Here is a 23,023-nt window from a genome sequence, read left to right as displayed (position 1 = left end):
AGGGAGGAAGGAAGGAAGGAAGGAAGGAAGGAAGGAAGGAAGGAAGGAAGGAAGGAAGGAAGGAAGGGACTACCCATTGAGTACTGTGCTTACCACCTGGATGATGATGGGCTCAGTAGAAGCCCAAACCTGCCCATCATGTAATATACTATGTAGCAAACCTGCATATGTACCCCTTGAATCTAAAATAAAAATAAATCCCAAGATATGGATAATAGTGGGAAAAAACTGAATGCATATAAAGAGAGAAAACCTCCCAATTTTATGAAAAGTATCAATTCCTTAATACCTGATAAAGATGGGACCACAACAATCCTTTAATATCATTCATGGAAATATTCTGTTTTTAAAAGTTAGCAAATTAAAATCAAGCTTAGGTTATCCTAGAAATATAAGGATAGTTTGCATTATGAAATCTCTCATGATGTTTTGATACAATAGAAGAAAGGAGAAAAATTGTTTAATTATATTCACTGATGCTGAAACACATTTGATATAATTCAGTAGACATTCCTAATAAAAACCAGAAGTTAATTAGGAATAGCAGAAAGAATCCACCATGTTACCAAACCAACAAAAGCATCATGGTAGATGGTGACTACTGAATGATTATGTTATAAATGTCTGGCACTATTGTTACTCAACTGCCACGACTCAACACCACTTTAGAAGTCCAGAGAATGCTAACACTGAATTGTACCCCACATCTTTAAAATAAAAAAAATTTAAAACATTAAAAAGATCAAGCAAATATACCTGTAAAAAAAAAAAAAAAAAAAAAAAAGAAGTTCGGGAATGCAGTAATAAAAGAAATTGGAGTGAGTTGTATAAATATTGCAGATGATATGACAGGCGCTATGTAAAATCTTCTAGAATTCTATGAGAATTTGGTAAGATAACTGATCAAAAGATAATGAACAAAACCCAGCTGTTTTATTTGAATTAATAACTGGCTAGAAATACAAATAGAAAAATTCCTATTTGAAAGAGTGACAGATGAAAGTATCTAGGAGTAAGTTAGTAAGACATAAGACAGATCCATTAAAATATAACATTTAGGAAGTAAAGAGCTATACCATATTTTTGAATGAGAAAACTTAAAATTCTAAAGGTAACAGTTCTTCTTAAATTAGTATATATAACCCCAATCATAATCCCAACTTGGAGGATAAAATTGTTGTCAGGTAAATCAATGTGATTTTAAAGTCTATATAAAAAATATAAATGAGAAAATTGCCAAACTTAAATGAAAATTTGTTATTATAGGGAATTTGGACCAGTAGATGTCAAAACATACAGTCTTGTTACTGCATTTAAAACAGTGTGATGTTAGCCTGGGCCCGGTGGCTTATGCCTGGTAATCCCAGCACTTTGGGAAACCAAGGCAGGCAGATTTGCTTGAGCCTAGAAATTTGAAGACAGCCTGGGCAATGAAGCGAGAACCTGTCTCAACAAAAAATAGAAAAATTAGCTGGGCATGATGGTGCACACCTGTAGTCCCAGCTACTTAGGATGCTGAGGCAGGATTGCTCGAGCCCAGGAGTTCGAGGCTGCAGTGAGCCATGATCATGCCACCACTCCAGCTTGGGGAACAAGGGAAACCACAAATAAGTCTTTGAAACAGAGTAGACTCCATAAATAGATTGAGGTATACAGTAAAACTTAATGAATGCTAAAGGTGGCATGTCTTTCCAGTAAGGAAAAGTTTATAAATGATTTGGGGGCAATTTGTTCACCTGTGGAAAGATTCTATTTGGTTTAGATTCTATTTCGAGTAAAGATCTAATGTTAAAAATGGAGCTATAAAAATATTTGAAGAAAATGTGAGAGAATACATGAATAACGTATATGAGGGTGCTCTCTTTCATAACCCAAAATCTATAAAGGGAGTATTAAAGACAGTAAATTTACAGTCAATAAAGGAAAAATGGGCAAATATGACTGTAAATATTTTAAATGTCTATATGACAAGGCACTATAAACAAAGCCAAAAGAGGAACAATAGCTTGCAACCCATATGACAGAGTTCATATTTATATACTAAGAGATCTTATACATTGATGATTTTTTTAAAAAAGATAAACAGCCTAGTGTAAACATAGGCAAAGGGCAAGAACTGGAAATGTAAATTACCAATAAGCCTGTGAAAAAGATCAGTCCCATTATGAGAGAAGGTGAATCAAAACAACTGAAATGCTGTTGTGTGCCTATTACATGAGCAGTTTTAAAGATCAAACAGTTTTGCCGGGCACAGTGGCTCAAGCCTATAATCCCAGCACTTTGGGAAGCCAAAGTGGGAGGATTGCTTGAGCCCTGGGATTCGAGACTAGCCTGGGCAACTTGGCGAGACCTTGTCTCTAAAATAAATAAATAAATTAGCTGGGCATGGTAGCATGCTCCTGTAGTTCCAGCTACTTGGAAGGCCGAGGCAGAAGGATTGCCTGAGCCCAACAGGTCAAGGCTGCAGTGGCTGTGAGACTGCCACTGCACTCCAGCCTGGGTGACCCGGTGAGGCTTCAACGCAAAAAAAAAAAAAAAAAGATCAAACAGTTTTAAAGATGGCCAACATCCAGTGCTGATCAATGTGTCAGTAAACAAACTCTCTTCATGCACTGTTGGGCTGATTTTTTCAACTTTTTCACAGAAAGTAACACAGCAATAGTTGTTCAAGTAGCTAATGTGCTTATCAGGTTTGGCCCCACATTTCCACTTCTAGGATACTTTTCCACAGAAATAAAGTACTAGAATATTAAAGATGTTTGAGTAAAGCTGTCTGTTCCTGCTCTGGTTTATGGTAGCCAAACTTGGAAACAGTGTGAATGTTCATCCACAAGGGAGTGGCTGGGTAGAAGGATGGTATGTTCATTTTGTGGAATATTATGCAGTTAATTCTAACTGAGGTAGATATATAGATTTGAAAAAACTCTCTAAAATATGCTGGTATGAGCAAGTGGCAGAAATAAGTGTGTGTGTGTGTGTGTGTGTGTGTGTGTGTGTGTGTGTGTGTGAACAAGCATAGGGAAGATTTTGAAAGGCTATGCAACAAACTGTTAATATTGGTTATCTGGAGAGGTGGAATAAGGATGAGACCTGATTAATGTTTACTCTAACTCTTGGCATTTCTAAATTGATTACAATGAGCAAGTATCTTTTCTGGATAAAACATAATTATAGCAATAGAGCTTTATTGAACTGTTCTTTGAAGTTGTGTCATCTAATCATCCCTTATGTAAATCACAGTTGGTTATCATAGAGATAATATTGAAAAATTGTCCAAATATCTTGTGGATTCTCTTCTATGAAGACCTGTGAGAGAAATTTGTACTCCAGCCTCAGTCCCTAGATACTAGTGATTCATTTGAGCAGCTTGGTTTGCTTTCATTTTCTGGACATTGGACACTGATCATGTCTTTCTTTGCTGTGGAGGTTAGAAATATTAGAGTCAAGTTGGAGACTGTACAGTTTATTCATCCAGGTCATGAGCTTATGTTCTGTGCACAGCCCTTACTGTTGGAATCATCTTGTTCCCCACCCTTATTTTGTCTTCCTTTATTTTGATTTTAACTGATTATATTTTATGTATTCCTATAGCCATCTCCAGTCCTTTCCAGGAAATGAGGGAGGGATACGATTAAATAATGACCAGAGATTTCTATTTTAACAGGAACCTGGGAAAGAAAACAATCTCAACAATGAATAGGTTACCCATCACCACCAACTACAGATGACTTACCATTTCATTTACAAAGGTAAGGAAACAGTCTATATTTTAAGTTAATTCTGACTAACCAAGTATAGAGCCCTTACCTTTTATTATATATTTATTTACAATTACTCTAAAAATATATATATTAATATATATATAACATATATCTAGTTTATAACCTTTAGCTTTGACATTATCAAATTTAAAACAAACCAAGCAAACAGAAATAGGAAATTTTGTGAATGTTGACAATGCCAGAAGGGGAAAAAAATCAAGAGGTATGGTCTCTGCTATTAATTACTGTGTGTGGTTAAATTTCTAAATAGCATTCGTATTTTCCTTATTTTTAAATGTAGTGGTATTCACTGCAGACTACTTGGAGAATATAGCAAAATATAAAAGGGAAAACCTAAGGCATTTATAATCCCATCATCATAATCACCAGAACATCTGAGAATGTCTTTCCTTCTTCCTTTTATTTGTATATAGAAATATATATGATTATAATATTTTCAAAAATGATATTTTAAATTCATACCTACCTTGGCTCCCATAATTACAGATGCTGTACCTTAAGTGGTGCAGAAGCATAACAAGTTCAGCAACAAGTAGTAATCATCACTGTGACCATTGTAACAGTCCTTTGCAGTTTCCAATACAAGGGGGGAGCCAAAAAAACCCAGATTTACTTTTTGGAGGATGGGTCCCTTGTAGAACAGGCTTCCCCCACTGGGTAAGCGTTCTAGGAACCCAGTCAGCATCAGCATTGTTGTGAGAGGCTGTGTTCAGCTTCAATGAATTTTTTTTGGCGAGTCTTTCATCGCATTTGCCCATTTGATGACAGGTGATTAACTAGTGCACCTGCCCACACCACGCTGAGTGTTCAGAAGTTTTTGACCAAAAATTGCACGACCTCCATGCCCCATCCTGCCTATTCACCCGATCTCGCCCCTGCAATTTTTTTATTTGTTTCCCTGGATGAAAAAAGTCCTCAAAGGGAAAACTTTTGCCTATGTGAAAGAAGTGAAACAAAAAAATGGCAGAAGCACTAAAAGGCATCAAAATTGACAAGTTCAAAAACTGTTTTGAGCAGTGGTAAAAGCATCTCAGTAGGTATATTATGTCAAATGGAGAGTACTTTGAAGGTGACTGACGTTTAAGCATGTAGGAATAAATACACAATTTTTAATAAATAAATTCTGGGTTTTTTGGGGTCCCTCCTCTTACATCCCAGACCTCTCATTCGCCTCTCCTACATGTCCTCTCCTACTCAGATGTCCCTAATTAATAGGTTCATGTGACTGTTGTTAAACATCACTATACAGACAAAAGCCTTTGAATCAAGATGATAGTTCATGGCCTTCCTTTATCATTATTATCTATGTTATGCTACTTAAAAGGAATGGATTTTTAAAAATAGAAGTTTACCCATTTCTCCTCTTCCCTACTGTCAAGTCAAGGATGATTCACAAAGTAATAAAAAATACTTTCGGATCATCTCATCAGCCTTCCTTCATTGATGCCAATTAGTCAAACTCTCATTAAGGTTACTTTTTTACTCTATACAGTTGTTCTTAAAGTGTTTTGGTCTTGAAAGCCACAAAGTCTTAAAAGTAAAATTGCTAGAATGGGAGGTCTTCAATTTTTGGCTCTATTAAACAGTTATAGGTTTGGTTTTTTTTACCCTGAGCGTGATATTACAAAATCTTTCAGGCATTTTAATTCCTCTAGTATTTTATTCAAAACTCACCTAAATACTATTGTAAAGAGACTAGAAAAAAATCAATTATTCTTTAAATGAATTAAGCAGATAGAGTATGGGAAGCAATCGTTTGTGAACCATCTGTCCTTGAAGACTCTATTCTTTTTTTTAATCCCTGTCGCCCAGGCTGGAGTGCAGTGGCACACTCATGGCCACCCCAGCATCTACCCGCTGGGTTCAGGCAAATCTTTCTGCCTCAGCCTTCCAAGTAGCCAGAACTACAGGCTCGTGCTACCACTCCTGGCTACTTTTTTAGAGATGAGATCTTACCAGGTTGCCCAGGCTGGTCTTGTATCCATGGGCAGTCCCCTCACCTCAGCCTCTCAAAGTGCTGGGATTACAGGCTTGAGCTACCTTACCCACTCAGGACTCTATTCTAATGTGGACAAGTTAAATGGGTACAAATAGAGTTGAAAAATTGTGTAAGAGGTGATTTGATTGGTGGGTAGTAATAGATCTGGTGAGGTTGACGTGTCACAGTTTGTGCTTTCATTTTCTTGGTTTTTAGTCACGTCAAGCTCATGGCTGTGTGAATAAACTCAGTCATTTAGTTCCACTGAAGAGAAATGACTGGCAAATTCTTAGGTTTAGCAGGAGCTGTGTTTATTAAAAACCCATGATTTAAAGCATGCTCCAAAGGCTTATAAAAACAGTCAGAAGTTTTATCCCTCCTTGGCGTACTTATTTTATTTTTATTTTTTTTTTATTTTACTTATTTGTTTATTTTTTGTTAGAACCTCACTCTGTCACCCGGGCTGGAGTATGGTGGCATAATCACAACTCACAGCAGCCTCAGCCTCCTGGGCTCAACAATCCTCCCACGTAAGCCTCCTGAGTATCTGGGACTACAGGCAAGCACCATCATGCCCAGCTAATTCTTTGATTTTTTTTTGTAGAGATGAGGTCTCATTATGTTGCCTAGGCTGGTCTCGAACTCCTGGGCTCAAGCAACTCTCTCACCTTGGCCTTCCAAAGTGCTAGGATTACAGGCATGAGCCATCGTGCCTGGCCTCCTTGGTGTATTCAGTGCTCTTCATGCAATTTAAAGTAAGGTCCTTAAATATTGTGGTTCCCTAATTTTAAAATTACCTTTGGTTAGTGAAGAAGAAACTGGCTTTATTTAAATAGTTCAGAATGAAAGGTTAAGAGTGAAAATTTTATCATTAAAAAGAGAAAGACACACGTGTTTGAACACCTTATCTCCCAGTGAGAAATGATATTTTATCAGAGAGCATTAGAAGAAATCACAAAGATAGTCAATAGTTTTGAGTATGTAAAAAAAGTAAAACTTCTTTATATCATAAAACAAATTAAAAGGCACACGGCAACATGAAAAAAATATTGATAGCGTGCTTGCAAGTGATTAATAACCTTAAAACATAAAAATCAATATGAAAATCTCTAATATTAATAACTATAATAGGTAAAAATTAATAAGTAAAACACAAAAACTCCAATAGATAAACGGGCAAAACAATGAAAAACTCAAAAGAAGAAATACAAAGAACTAAAAGAAAAGTATGAAAACAATGTTAGCCTTCACTGGTAATTTCCAAAGAGGCAAATTAAAATCAGGAATGCTTTCTTTTACCTGTCAAATTAGCAAAGAAACATAAGGTAATAATAGTCATTGCTTAGTGTAGAATGAAACGAGCTCCCACTCACTGCTGTTAATAGAATAAATGAGTATATTCTTCTAGAAAAAATTTACTAATATGTAGAAGGGTTTAAAATTTTTAATACCCTTATATGCCCCAGTCATTCTAGTCCAAGAAAACATTGAAGTTGGATAAAGATATAAACAAAAATAATTATTTGTGTACTATTTGCAAGAGCAAAACTCTTGAACTGCCTTATATATTTTTCAATATTAGCATTAACTAAAGTATTAACACACAAGGGTGTTCACATAGTGGTATATCTTACAAATAGAATAATTATTATTCTTACAATCAGATGTTTGTAATCAGATGGAAAAATGCTTACTATATAAATGTTCAGTGAAAGATATAAGATAAGATGGTATTATATGTTTCATATGAAAATGCATAGAGCAAACGGTAGAAACAAGTATGCTAAAATGTGAATAGTGGAGTTGCCCAAAGGCAGTAAAATTAAGAGTAATTTTTTTGTTCTGATTCACATTTTTTTGGTACTTTCCAGACATTTTTACAGTAAGCATTTATAACCAGAAGAAAAGTTTTTAAAAAGACTTTGTAGAAAGAAACATGTACACATGATATGGGCCTAGATTTCCATGGCATCTTTCTTAGAGCATATGGAATAAAGTGTACTACCACTGTAATTTAGAAGTAAAGATTTATTTTGGAAAGATCAGGATACACAGGGTTTTTTTTAAGTATTCTGAAATTCTCTTTCTTCCTTTCTTAGAAACAACAGCAGCAACAACAACAAAAACACAGTTAACCAAAACAGATCCTTTAGTTTAAAGTATTATTAATATTTTGTACTTCAGAGTAGAAGTCAAAATCAAATGGGAATGTTTTTTTCTTGCAGATGTCGTCTGCTGCTGAAAATGGAGATGCAGCTCCTGGAAAACAAAATGAAGAAAAAACCTATAAAAAGGTAAGTGAGGGTTTCATTTTCTTTCTGCAACTCAGAAAGAGGAATACTATTTTGCTATCTAGCATGTTAATATTGTCATAGGCCTTTTCTTCCTCCAAAGTAGTTGTAGGTTAACTATCTTAGTTTCTGTTACTGCTATATCCTATTACCACCAATTGAATGGCTTAAACACACAGATGTATTATCTTACAGTTCTGTAGGTCAGAAGTCTGACATGTGTCTCACTGGGCTAAGATCAAAGTGGCTACAGAGCTGCTTTCCTTTCTGGAGGCTTTGGGGAGAGTCCATTTCTTTGCCTTTTTTAGCTTCTAGAGGTTGTCCACTTTTCCTGTGCCATGGCTCCCTTTCATCTTCATAGCCAGCAGTGACTAGTTGAGTCTTTCACAGGCTGTATTGCTCTGACACTTTAAAAGGACTGTGTGATTGCCTTGAGCCTTCTGAGGCTCATAGCAACATAAAAAAATCTTAATTACATTTAATATTCCTTATCTACGCAGGGTGCAGTGGCTCACACCTACAATCCTAGCATTTTGGGAGGCCAAAGCGGGAGGATTGCTTGAGCCCAGGAGTTCAAGACCAACCTGGGCAATGTATCCAGACCTACAAAAAAAATTTTTTTTTAATTAGCCTGGTATGGTGGTATGCACTTGTAGTCCCAGCTACTAGGGAGGCTGAGGCTGAGGCAGAAGGATCGCCTGAGCCCAGGATGTCGAGGCTGCAATGAACCATGATTGTGCCACTGCACTGTAGCCTGAGTGATAGAGTGAGACTCTAACCACCTCCCCCCACAAAATATATATATTTTTTCTTTATCTTAAGGTCAGCTGATTAGCAACCTTAATTTCCTCTGCAACCTTAATGAACTTCGTGTTGCCTTATACCATAACATAATTACAGATCCTGAGGATTAGGCAGGGGCATCTTTGGGGACCATTTTTTCACCTACCACAATTAACAGAATACAGAATATTGAGTGAAAGTAGTTATCTTATAATTATTCCTAAAAAGAAGGCTTTTAAGGTTATGCAGTGTTCTATGTACAGTATATGAATCGTTTAATTGATTCTTTACTTTCCACCAAAATTTTAAACATTTTCTGCCTTTGTATTTTAAAAAATTTAAATGTTCCTTCTCCCTCTCCCCTTTTTTAAGCCTCTCAGACTTTATGACTTCAGCCCATTTCCCAAACTACCCAGTGTGTTTTACCTTATCCTTCTTTGACTTTGATAAATTCTTGGCTCTTAGCAACCAAGCTAATGTTCAAACACATTACTTGGTAAAATATGTTACCAAGCACCGCTACTCCTTACTGTACATTTTAACTTTTAAAAGTTCTTGCTCTTTTATGCTCTTGGGAGTAGGTTTGTGTGTTGAAGGTTTATTATATTTTAACTTTTCATTTTCTTTTTATACTTTGATGGATAGCCAGTGAGAAGCTTATTTATAAAGTACATGAACTATCTGATCTAAACACATATCCAGGGCATGGAACTAACATGGTATATTTTCTGTCTTGTTCTCATGTGGGGAGTATGTCTTCTTCCTGGTATACCTTTTTTTTTTTTTTTTTTGAGTTGGAGTCTCACTCTGTAGCACAGACTGGAGTGCAGTGGCTGCTCCCAGCCACCGCAGCCTCGAACTGCTGGGCTCCGGCGATCCTTCCGCCTCAGCCTTCCAAGTAGCTGGAATTACAGGCCTGCGCTATCACGCCCAGCTGATTTTTTGATTTATTGTAGAGATGAGGTCGCTGCCCAGGCGGGTTGCGAACCCGCGGGCTCAGGCAATCCACTCACCTCAGCCTCCCAAAGGTGCGGGATTACAGGCTGAGCCACTGAGCCCGGCTACTGGTATAGCTTTTTATCTGACTTTTCCACTCAGGCAGCCCTCAAAATGTAAACAGAGAGGTTGTCATGCAAAGTGATGGCAAGGTTGGAGAAGAGTAGGGTGAAGATTCAAGAGCTCAGACGTGTTATGTTATATTTTATAAAATGTGTGCATCTGGCCAAAGGCAGCAATACACTTTATTTTTAGACACAGGTGGAAAACCAAATCCTATCTCGTTTACCCAAGACTTCTTGTACATTTAGTCAAGCATGAAACCAACATAGAGATGATTAAATTGCCTATGATTATTTCAGATCAGTTTCAGGCAGTGTTCTCAATCAGCATCAAGATACACTGAGATTCTTAACTGAATTCTGACCTACAGGAGCTCCTTCATGATGCAAAAGTAATAGAAAAAAAGTGATCGTGACTTCTTGGAGTTGCTAAGTGTGTGCCTTGCCCAAAAGTTTAGTAAAGCAAGTTTTCAAGAATATTATAGGTATGATTTTATAATTAATGTCCCTTTCAGGATACTTGACTCAGTAATGTTGGGAAGGTTATACAAACTGAAAATCATGGTATCTCCCATAAAAATCAAATTCTATTATGGCAAATAATTTTAATAAATAAGAGATGGGAAACTAATGAAAGGAGACTAATGAAAAAAACACCAACCATTTTTTAAAATGTATAATAATATAAGGATCTTTTTAATGATCTCATATTTTAAAAGGAAAAAATGATAGAATGCAAGGAATGTATCTTCTCTTTAAAAAGCACCCCCAAGCCGGGCTCGGTGGCTTAGCCTGTAATCCCGCGCCTTTGGGAGGCTGAGGTGAGTGGATTGCCTGAGCCCGCAGGTTCGAGACCCGCTTGGGCAGCAAGACTTCATCTCGACAATAAATCAAAAAATCAGCCGGGCGTGGTAGCGCATGCCTGTAATTCCAGCTACTCGGAAGGCTGAAGCGGAAGGATCGCTGAAGCCCAGCGGGTCGCGGCTGCGGTGGCCGGGAGCGGCCACTGCACTCCAGTCTGGGCGACTGAGTGAGACTCCAACTCAAAAAAAATAAAAATAAAATAAAAATAAAAAGCACCCCCAAAACAGCACTTTAGCTCTCAGTAAGTATGGTATTGATGTGCTCAGCAAGAGGAGGGATCATTAAGAAAGTATTGCTTTATTAATAGGTAAAATTTAGCTGAATTATTCAATTTAATTCTTCTCTGAACTTCACACTGGAGAAGGTATTAATAGTGGAGTTAGGAGAGGTGGTAATAAGAGGCACATTAACTATTACAAATGTCTTTATCTCCAAGCTCAGATAAACTACCTCCCAGATGAAAGAACTTGAAGGTATATTAGGGAAACTACTGAATGTGGGCTTTGAATGAATTTGAGGATGGAAAAATTGTAAAAAGATAGGACATAAGCAAATCCTATCCCTATTTTCAAGAATGAGGAAAAGGTACATTCTGGAAACCATAGTACAAGTCAAACATTGTTCCCCAGCATCATTTGGGCACTATCATTACACATAGGGTTCATACATATTTAGAGAAGAAATACATGCCTTTTACAAACCTGGAGAGATTCATAAAGATGTAGTTTATGTCAAACTGCATTTCCTACTTTGAAAGAGTCATCAGATTACTCATAGATAAGGAGACTGTTCACAATGAATGGTTCTTGATTTAAAGGCATCTGGAAGATTCTGTGGTATCCTTTTAGACAAGGTGGAGAAGTATGAATTCAATATTATGTTTAGTGTGTTTGTGCCTGGTTGAACTGTTGGTCTCCAACAGTCCCACGGGCAATTTTGTATCCTATTTACCTAGTCTCTACCAGCAAGATACATGAGCTTACCCTGGGTAGCTTAATACTTTCACCATGACCTTAATGAAGCATAAAAGCTGTGCTTTGCAAATGCACAAATGACAATAAACTGGAAATGATAGCAAACAGACTAGATGAGTGTTGCCAAGGCTACCACACATTTCATTAACTATGTCCCTTTACAGATACCTTAAAGTTAAATTTCTTTCCCAGTCCTGAAGCTCTGTCCATGAGGCATGTACCTTTTTAACAGGGAGCTTTGATAACCCATTGTGTTTTTAAAGCCAATCCATGACTGTGACTAAAGCCAACCCACAGATCCCAGGTTAAGAATCCCTGATCTACTGGCCTAGGAATGAGAAAGGAGTTTATAAGCAACTTATGGTTGGGTGGGGGGCGGTAAGACATGAAAACAATTTTCGGACACAGTGTAGTAGTTCACGAAGGGGTGTTCAAAAGAGGGAAAACCAGTATCATTAGAGTTAAGCAGCAGGTTTAGGCTTTTTGTACTGAGCCCCAGATTAATTGGGTAGCTGCCAGCAACACTCACCATCATGAGTGCTATGATTTCCACGTGTTATTAGGGAACACTCAGCTTTCATGGAACAATTTTGTACTCACTGTCTCAATTATTTGCATGTGACTGTTTAGGCTCATTGCTTTTTGTTCTTGCAGCGGACCATTTCCCTAATCCATTATCAACTCTTGGCCAGCCCAGGAAGAAGAGATAAAATTGGTCCATGAGGCTAATGTCTTCAACTAATGGCTAAAATAAGAAGTTTGATTTTAGCTGCTTAAAACAAACATGTTACCCATTAAGGCAGGCATTAAAGGCTGCCTGGCTGTATTTATAGAGTGTAGTATTTCCATTCTCAGTTAATTTATTGAGTGTCTTCCGCGAAAGCTGGAAATGCAGAAGGTTACCAGGGCCAGGTGAGTAAGAAGGGAGTGGAATGACTAGGAGGACCATGGTAAAAAGTATACACACCTTCTTTAAAGGGGGCAGCTGGCACTTCACTCCAGCTAACAAAGCTATGCATGAATGCTTGTCCAGGGTTGCCAGAGACTGTTTTTTTTTTTCAAGAAGCCAGACATAAGAATTTTTAAAAATTTCTAACTTTTATTTTAAAGATGTGGAGTATAGTTCAGAATTTGGTATATAAGTGGTCATTGTACAGGTAAAGTTTGGGTCTCCCTTTGGTCCTCACTTTGCCTGGTTTGAGCCAGACATAAGAATTTTGATGTGTTATCTGCTGATTTTTAAATTTCAGCAACTAATGCAAAAGTGTTTAAAAATATACTCTGGCCAGCCGGGCTCGGTGGCTCAGCCTGTAATCCCGCGCCTTTGGGAGGCTGAGGTGAGTGGATTGCCTGAGCACGCGGGTTCGAGACCCGCCTGGGCAGCGAGACCTCATTTCTACAATAAATCAAAAAATCAGCCGGGTGTGGTAGCACGCGCCTGTAATTCCTGCTACTCGGAAGGCTGAGGCAGAAGGATCGCCGGAGCCCAGCAGGTCGAGGCTGCAGTGGCCGGAAGCGGCCACTGCACTCCAGTCTGGGCGACTGAGTGAGACTCCAACTCAAAAAAAAAAAAAAAAAATATATATATATATATATATATATACACACACATACTCTGGCCAAAACAGCACACCTGTGGACCGCATCTGACCCATAGGCAGCAACCATTTTGCAACCACTGACTCCTCCCACCGCATCCCCTTGGTGTAGAAAAGTGAGATAGGAAAGATGAAGATGCAAATAAATGCATGTAACAACTTGTCTCTGCTTCCCATGACCTTATCATTTACTGGGGAGAAAAAAAACGGACCCCTGTGAAAAAATTAAATAAGGACCCAAATCAACACTGAATAAGTGCCAAGACAAGTGGTGTTTCATTTCATCACCTCGCAACCTGACAAGCTCAAAGCTTATGACAGTCTTCTGGAAAAGACCCCTCTCCCCAGGCTTGTTAGCTAGTGGAGCATTTTGCTAGAATAAAAATTTCATAGATGTCCCGTTGCTTTTTTGTCATGACAGAAAAATCCCACTTTTTTTAGTGTCTATGCCTTTTGATTTACCTACCCCTTTGCCTCGCTGACCTCGATGACAGGGAGTCTGATGAACGCAGTCATGGAATCGGGGTGAGCATGATTTGGTGGGAGGTGAGGGAGAGGCTGGCCTGGACAAAGCAAAATGTTGGTGTTTAGGGAAAGTCACAGGCAGTTCTGGATGTATGGGCTGGCTCTAAATGACAGCCAGCCTCGGGTGCTGCTTTGAGGAGTTTGAATTTCATGTTCTAAGCCCAGAGTTGTCCAACGGAACTTCTTGCAATGAGGAAAATGTTCTGTAACTGCCCTGATGCAAGTAGCCACAAGCTACATGTGGCTATTGGGCATCCAAAATGTGGTCAGATGTGTCTGAAATTCTCATCTTAATTTTAGTTAGATTTAAACTTAAATAAGCACACATGGCTGATGGTCACCACGTTGGGTAGTGCAGTTGTAGGCAGTGAGGACTGGTGGTCAGTAGCATTGTTATGGGGACTGGTGACATGATGTGAGTACTGCAAACCTAGAGGTGGAATGTAGGTTGCACAGGGTGGGGGAGGTGACGCAAGGAGGCTTATGTGTTGTGTTGTGTGTTAGTCAAGTAATAACGTTGGGTAGAAAAAATGTGGGGAATATTTTTGAAAAGAAAATCACAGTGAAGGCTGACATCCCAATCAGGGTTACTACCAGAATTTTTCTGCCACTGATGGAACTAGAGAAGCTTGGGGACGAGTATTGTGTTATTTGGGGGTTTTGTTTGTTTAGCAAGGTAAGAGACTTAGAAGCCCACCTCAACCTGCTGGGCTCAGGTGATCCTTCTGCCTCAGCCTTCCAAGTAGCTGGAAACACAGCTGTGTGCCACCACACTTGTTTAATTTTTTTTGATTTATTGTAGAGATGAGCTTCAAATTAAAACCACTGAGCAAGCCAACCCTCTTATCAGTGTGTTGCTCTGAATGGTTCATTTTTGAGTGACCTCTTTGAGCATTCACTTTGTAGGGGCATCTGTCTGTTAAGCTACCAGGTTTGCTACACTTCTGCATTTTGACACTCGGTGTTTGGGTCCCTAATTCCAATATACATCATATTGGTGTCCCTAAAACTCTAACTTTAGGGAATAACATTTTAAACCCGAAGCTTCCTGCAACGGCAACAACAACCACAATGTTGTTGAGTTTGGGGTGAACAGCAGGCAAGCAGGCTGGGGCATTCCATGTTTCTGCAGCCGAGGGAGCCATCTGAGCTGTAGTTCCTACTCTCAGGGCACAACGACACTTTTGTTTTCCAACTAAAAGCCTTAGTATGGGCAGGTGATCTGCACGCCTCCCTTCACAGCTCGGCCCATGAAGTTCTGATCTGGCCAGCAGGCCTACTCTCCTGAGGCCGGTGGCTAGTCTACCTGTATCCCCCTCCTTTGCCTGAGGACTTAACAGAAACTTTTTAAAAATGGCTCTTAAGAAGTTGCATAAAAACATACAAATTTTAAATTCTGAAACTCTCTATTCTGGAGTTAGAAAAAAGAAAACCAGCAATGTAAATTGGGTTCTAGTCTTACATCTACTTAACACTCATAGGGAATATACCATGTGCTGATGCAGAATATTTGCTGTTTTATAGAATCATTGACTGATGGAAGAATTTTATATTTATAAAATATATTGAGTTTATTCTAGTGAGAAATCTATTAATTCAGTGAGAAGCAATTTTAAAAGCCATGCTAATAATAAGTGCTTAGTTTATGCCAGCTATCATTCTAAGCACTTTATAATTGTTCATTCATTTAATCTTCATAACAACCCTGTGAGATGATACTAATATTCCCATTTTACAGATGAGAAAACTAAGATACAGAGAGGTTAAGTTCCTGCTCCAAGGCACAGAGCAAGTAAGTGGTAGGATAAGTCTGGAATTTTAACCTCAACTGTCTCTCCTCAGAGTTGATCAGACCCTACCCACTGAACTGTTGTCCAAATGCTGTGACTTCCAGAGGACTGTGCTGCCTATGATATTAAAAAGATGATTCTCAATTATCTACTGCAATAGTGGGGGCCAGTGGCACAGAGAAACTCAACCAGTTTGGGAATGAGAAAAAAATAATAGAACTGAACAATTGTAAAACATCTTTTCCCTGATTGAATGGTTCAAAAGCTAACTTTCCTCATCCAAAATGTGTCTCACTTCTGAATATAGAATCTAAAATGTAACCTCAAGAATACTTTTTTCTAGAAAGTAGATAGTAATTTCAAAATGAAAAACAAACAGATCCCTTGGTCACTGTGCAGAACACTGGAAATAAGAAGGTGACTAAAGTGATCATTTCAAAAATTATTCGTGAGTGCAGAACTCAAAATTGACAGTGAAGGATGAGACCCATTTAGCAAGGGTTACATATTTTGAATTGTCAAATTAGGAGAACCCTTTTAAAAAACCTAACTATCTGACGGTTCTATAGACAGAAGGCAATAAAAACTTACTAATAATCTGCTCAATAGCAAAAAAAAAAGATCTGGTAAAGAATACATTGAGTAGGAGCATATCTATTTTGAAAGCTATTTTCCCCATTGTGAATCAGGTTCTCCCAAACAGTACTCTGTATTTCCTGGCAAGTTCAGGTCATTGTCTGCTTGTCCTGTATTGGCCACCTTTATTATACCTGAGAAAGGAAAAGGAGGCAACTCAGTTCTTGACTTGAAAGGCATCACCTGTCAGTACATCACCAAGGAAGAAGAAAAAGAAGATGGGCTGTGGTCTCTATGGGGAATGCAAAATTAAGGTTGTCAGTCTTTCAATATCTGCTTTGCCCAACTCCTGACATGCATGTACACCCAGACACCCAGTGACACAAATTAAGTTTCATTACAAGGAAAATTTCAACTGTTCATAGGGTCTTGCTGCATGTTTTTCCCCAGTGCAGATGATGAGCTACTCTTTCTCTTAAATTTGTGATTTCTCCCCTACTAGGATATCTGGAGGAACTCAAATCACTCTGTGAAAAAGTTTATTGCAGCGTTATTCAAAATAGCAAAAACATGGAACCAACTGTGCTTCCCATCAAAAGAGGACTGTATTAAAAAAATGTGGTACATATACATGATGGAATATTACACAGCCATAAAGAAGGACAAAATTATGAACATCACAGCAACTTGGATGGACTTAGAGGCTGTAACATAATGTAATGATCTATCACAGAAACAAAGAACTGAGTATCACATGTTCTCCTTCATAAGCAGACCTTGAACAACTATTGTAACACTCTAAGAAAGGGAGGATTGGCAGTAGTGGGAAACTGCGGGGTGGGGGGACACACCTCATCAACAAGGGTAGCTACATAATAAACATTTGTATATCTAACCCTGAATTGTATCCCACATATTTAAAATAAGTTTTTTTTAAAATCTGTGATTTCTAGTCATCTAAGATGTGCTGCCATCACTTTACATTACAGATTAGGGAGCACTGGTTATTGAGCAGGGAGCTGAAATAAGATAGTCTATGTAATATTCTAATTCTCCAGCTAAGTTTTCATACTGTGACCATGTCATTTTTATGGGTGTGATTAGTGCCTGGAATGTAAGATACATTTAACTTATGTCCATTGCACTCATTCATTTCTTCAGTTGACAAATATTTATTGAGCTTGGCACTATGCTAGGCCTTGGGGTGGAACAGAGGCCAAGACTGACATAGTCCCTGCCCTAATAATGCTTCCTTTGTTGCGGTACAGACAGACCAGAAAAAGTAAACATAATCGCATATTTACTAACTTTAAAAGAGCTGTGATGAAAATAAAGATAGAGGTGCTGCCTTTTACATAAGCTATTCAGGGGACCCTCTCTAAGGAGGGACTGGCATGGAAGCATATGAAGGAGATAGTCAAGAGAAAAGTGGAGAGAACATTTCTGGCAGAGAGAATGACCTTTGCCAAACCCTAGAGGCACAAAGGAGCTTGGTAGATTCAAGAAACTGAAGGGGAGGCCAGTGTGATAGAAGGTTCTGAGCAAGGAAGAGTGAGCAAGTGCAGTGAGAGCAGGGGTTCCCAACTGGGGCCAGTTTTGCCCTTCAGGAGACATTAGACAGTGTTGTTCTCATTGAGAGGGGGGTAGGGTGCTACTGGCATCTGGTAGGAGGCTGGGGACGCTGCCACACATCCCATAATGCATAGGACAGCCCTTCACCACCAAGACTCGTGATCCCCAAATGTCAAGAGTGCTAAGTTGAGAAACCCAGGGTTAGCAAAATAGGCAGTGGCCTACACTGAGGTAGTAGATGAGGAGTAGGATGAAGGAAACAGCATTTCAGAATTGATGGGGCATGGTTGGATATGGGGGTGAGGGCATAGCAGGAGCGATAGATGATCCCAGGATTCTAACTTGAGCACCAGGGAGGATGCTGTGGTCATTTGTGGAGATGGAGAGGAATGATGAGGGAATATCAAGTCTCCAATGTAGACATATTAGTTTGGGAATGTCAGCAGCCATTGAAGAGAAGAGTCAAGTAGATGCGTGGAGATGTGGATCTGGAACTCAAGGAAGAGGTCTAAGTTCAACTTTAATTTGTCAAGCTGTAGATCCATAGGCATTGGTGAGACAGATGGAGAAGAGAGGCCCAGGAGTAGGGACCATCCATACTTGGATATTACCTCCTAAGAGCCTCTCACACAGAGTTATATTCCTAACATAGACAAAACTGGCCAGGTCACTGCCGTAATTTTCCTTTAGCCTTCTGTTACCTAAAGAAAAAAATTCATACTCCATAGCACTGCATGTGAGTCCTTCACAGTCACCCCGGTGGATGTGCCTTGACCATCTCCTGCCTTTGTCTTGGATGCACACCTAACTCTGGCCATACTAAATGCTTCGTCTTTCTCTTTTCCATCCACATTCCTTTTCACACGAGCTGACCACTATGATGTCTTCATTCCAGAAACAGCTCCATTATTACCCTGGCCTACACTTCCAGGCAGTGGCTGTCAGGCACCCTCCACAGGTCTCCCTAGGAACCCTGCATTTACCTCTGTTATATCCCAGATGACTTTGTTTTGTAATAATTGTTGGCAGTGATGCCCTGTCCATTGTACTGTGGGTAGCTGGAGAGCAGGGGACCTTCCCAATCATCTTGACATCCATAAGGTCCCACACAGTGCCTGGTACAGCTTTCAAGAGATGTATCACTTTTTTCTTCTTAAATCTAAAATTGGTAAAGGCTTTTCGGTGAGCTATGTTCTTAAGCCTGCAGTTCCAGACCTGCAATTAGAGGTGAGATGGGGGTGATCGGGCAGTAGGGTGGTAGAATGTGTGCTTTGGATGTTTGAATCACAGGAAGCACATTTTGAAAGGGCTCAGTCCTGTTCCCTAGGCTTTTTCTGTTTCAAAGATGAGAGTGATTATCTATGTCATGGGTCAGTGTATGGATATTTATTTATTTATTTATTTATTTTGAGTTGGAGTCTCACTCTGTCGCCCAGACTGGAGTGCAATGGCCGCTCCCGGCCACCGCAGCCTCGACCTGCTGGGCTCCGGCGATCCTTCCGCCTCAGCCTTCCAAATAACTGGAACTACAGGCACGCGCTACCACGCAGCTGATTTTTGATTTATTGTAGAGATGAGGTCTCGCCAAGTTGCCCAGGCGGGTCTCGAACCCGTGGGCTCAGGCAATCCACTCACCTCAGCCTCCCAAAGGCGTGGGATTACAGGCTGAGCCACCGAGCCCAGCTTGTATGGATATTTAAAAGTTGGCTCTTAAGGATGTGGCATTCTTAAATCTTCTCATCTAGTTTACAGATAGTGTGTGTTCAGCCATTTCTGGAAGAGTTTCAGTAACAGATTTTTTTAAAAGACAGTATTTTCCCAATTTTATCACCTAAAGGTTTACTCTTTCCAAATGTTAGCCCAATTAAAGACTGCCCCTAGATAAATAGCAGTAACTGTCAGGGGAGGGGAGTCAGGATTTGAGATTGGCTGGCAGTTCATTTCCCCAGCACGGCAGCATAGTAAACACCCTTTCTTTGTAACATGAAAGAAGCAGGATCAATGATTTCTCAGGTTTGCTATTTCAAAGAGAGTGAGAGCGAACAATAACCTAGCAGTTTCTAAAGCAACTATACCCCCTCACAAAATCATGAAGGAGTGTAGACTTTAAAGCTGTACTTAAGACTCAAAGGCAGGCAGATGAGAGCAGACAGGACACAGGCCCTCATGCTGTTTCTTCTTTCTGCACAGGCAGTGGCCGGAGAAGGGAGTCTGTGGCCAGGGCCGTCAGCTGGCTGTGCTATTGATGAGCTCAATCTTGTGCAAGATAGTGTCTGAGCCTAGCAATACTATTATATAGCTTAAGGATTAAATCTGTTGCCATGTGAGAAGGCACTAGGAAGATGGTAATTGGCTGTACAAGTATTAAATTGCTATTCTTATTGCTGGATCCCTACCCTCCCCCACTGGAATTTAAGCTCTATGAGAATAGGGAGTCGGCAGACCAGGTGGAACTCAATATTTAGTGAAGGAACCAATATTACTGTCACCTTCTTCATAATGGCACACTGTTCAAAGTTTGGATTTGCAAATTCCAAACCTAATGCCAATGCAGCTTGGGATCCTGTTCTTCTGTGACAGTACCTACTCATGGGCATTGAACGTGAACGGTTATTTTTTTAAAAAACAATAGAATTCTATGGCAAAAGGAAATTCAACTTTTATGCATTAAAGATTCCTTTTTTTAAAACTTATACCTAGAAAGGGAGAATGTTTTCATTGCTTTTCATCATATTAATAAAGAGGACAAGTTTTCTGTTGTGGCTTTACCATCTTTCAGTGTCTGATTTAGTTTGAGGAAATTCTATAGTGCTTCAAGAACCCTTTCTCCTATCTGTCTCTGACTTTACACATTCTAGCTGCTCTTACTTGGCCAAAGGAATTCTCTTGGGGAGAGCTAAAAGCCAACTAAGAACACAGAGCACAGCAGAGTGGGTAAGGGTATGTGATTGAAGACAAGATAGGGGAAGGTGGGACTGGGCAGACAACAGCCAGCTTTGCCTTACATGTGTTTTAAAGAAAACTGTGGAAATACTAAGCTGCACAGTCTCTCCCCCTGGATTTCTTTAAAAAAAAAAAAAAAAAAAAAAAAAATATATATATATATATATATATATATATATATATATATATATATATTTGTTAATTCTAAAGTTGGAGACAAGTCAGTTCCATCATTTCCACCCCCTACCCCATGTTCTGTGGAATATTTGGATATAACCTTAAGATTACAAATTAGGGATGTCTAAAAGTTGTAAATACAAAAGAGATTTTGAAGCAGTGACACTGCATTTGAGAACAAAATTAAAGGATGGGATATTCTGAGATTCTGCTTTGTTAAAAAAAAAAAAAAAAAAAAGCCTGTTTTCCAAGGAAGTATTTAATATAATAAAAATATTGAAAGTTTCCATTTTCTTTTGGGGTATGCCAACTCAAGCTGCATTGATACTTATCTTTGTGCTTTTTATTTATTCATTTTTAGATTTCTGCACAAGTTTTGTTTTTAGCATATGGGATACTTCCATCAATCTATACATGCACCTTGCTAATTTTTAAATGTGTATTTTGGGGGATTATGGAAGTCCTGAAAAGTTTCAGGTGAATATACAAATGGGAAGGAAGAAACTACACAGTATGATAAAGCTCCAGATTTATGTAATTTTTTAAAAAGGGTGCCTTATCAGAAGCCAATTGGTCATGCCAAACAGATGCAGCATGTCTCAGCATGGCATCCCTCGACTCTCAGAATCCCTAACAGGGACACACAATGGCTAGTATGCTAGGCAGAGTTTGATCAAACCTGGGGAACCAGGCTACAGCCCTTTACCCTCAGCTTCTACTTCCATGAAGGAAGAACTTAAACCAACAGTCTATTCCTGAAATAGGAAACATTACAGACATTCCTGCCCTCACTGCTTATTGACCCAAATTCAGCCTTCACAAGATCACCAGGGCCAGAAAGCATTAGGCACGCAGATGGTATCTTTGTTTCCAACTTTCCAGCCCCAGGATGCCTGTCACCCCACATGTTTTTCCTCCATAGATAAACCTACTTGTGTTAGGCAGGGATACAGCAGTGAACACAGGGACTTGGCCCATGGCCTCGGGAAAACAAGTTAAAGGGTCTGAGCATTTTAGCACGTACCTAAATTGCTTTTCAAAATGGTTACCCTATCTTAGACTCCCCTCAGCTGATTGGGGGAGTGCCTGTTTTCCCAAGTCTTCACTACCATTAAGCATTACTCTTTTAAAAATTTTTGCCAGCTGGATAAGTGAAAATGCTCTAATTTTTATTTTACTTGCATTCATCTTTATGATTATAAATTTGACTTTTTTCAGATGATTTTTATTGATTTATAAGAAGTATTACCTATGCATACCCTTTGCTGTCTTTTTTTAAGCATTCTTCCAAATGCTAATTTTATTTTCTTTTTATTTTTTTTAAATTTTATTTTAGAGTTGTTGAACATGTGAGTGTTTACTACATAAGTAAATTCTGGCAGGTCCACTCTCCCTGGTACCCAGTGTGGAGTTGCGTGCCCCTAATCTCTGCTACTTTTGCTGTCTTATTTGTAAACGCTACTTATACATTTAGGGCCTTAATTTTTGTTGCAAATGTTTTTCCAGTCTTAAATTACACTTTTAATTTCACTTACTTGTTTTTGAACCAAACTTTTATGAAGTCAAGTTATTCCCTTAATGCTTTTGTCTTTGCTCTTATTGTTTAATTTTGTGCTAATAATGCTTTGTTTTAATTTAAATAATTTGTAATGCAAGACTTACCATGGTATTTTTAATTTTCAAAACTTTCTGAGTGATGCTTTTACATTTATTCCTTTAATTCAACTTTAGAATGAAAGGTTATTACCTCTAAAGAGATTCCTGTTATGATTTTTTGTTGAAATTAATTAAATGTATTAATGAATTTAGGAAGTAGTAGCATCTATAAACTTGCATCTTCCCTTCCCAAGAGTGAAATGTTTATACATTTTTGTCTTTTATGCTTCTCAGTACACTTTTATTTTCTTCATAGGTTTTATACCTATTTTGGTTAAATACATTCCTGTGTAACTTATGTGGGGGTTTTTTTGTTAGAATTTTTTTCTATTGTGAATGGGATTTTTTTATTGCATTTTCTGAGTGGGGATATATAAGATCTTGATTCATGTGGGGATTTTTAAAAATTAGTCTACTACTATGATTGATTTTTGGTTATTCTAGATGGCAATCATA

General features: G+C 38.7%; 1 protein-coding gene across 1 annotated transcript in view; it reads left to right on the top strand.

Annotated features, from left to right (window-relative positions):
• Positions 1-23,023, top strand: part of PIP5K1B (phosphatidylinositol-4-phosphate 5-kinase type 1 beta) — a gene marked incomplete at its 3' end in the record, with an annotated part of 202,794 nt that overhangs the window by 122,485 nt on the left and 57,286 nt on the right. The window contains exons 2-3 of the mRNA XM_008066073.1: positions 3,665-3,749; positions 7,986-8,054. Coding sequence (XP_008064264.1) covers positions 7,986-8,054 — 69 coding nt within the window. The remainder of the gene's footprint in view (positions 1-3,664; positions 3,750-7,985; positions 8,055-23,023) is intronic.

Source organism: Carlito syrichta, unplaced genomic scaffold, assembly GCF_000164805.1.
Source record: "Carlito syrichta isolate Samal-C Ts95f unplaced genomic scaffold, Tarsius_syrichta-2.0.1 Scaffold308839, whole genome shotgun sequence".
In the NCBI taxonomy this organism is placed as follows: Eukaryota; Metazoa; Chordata; class Mammalia; order Primates; family Tarsiidae; genus Carlito; species Carlito syrichta.
This window is presented reverse-complemented; position numbering and strand designations above follow the sequence as displayed.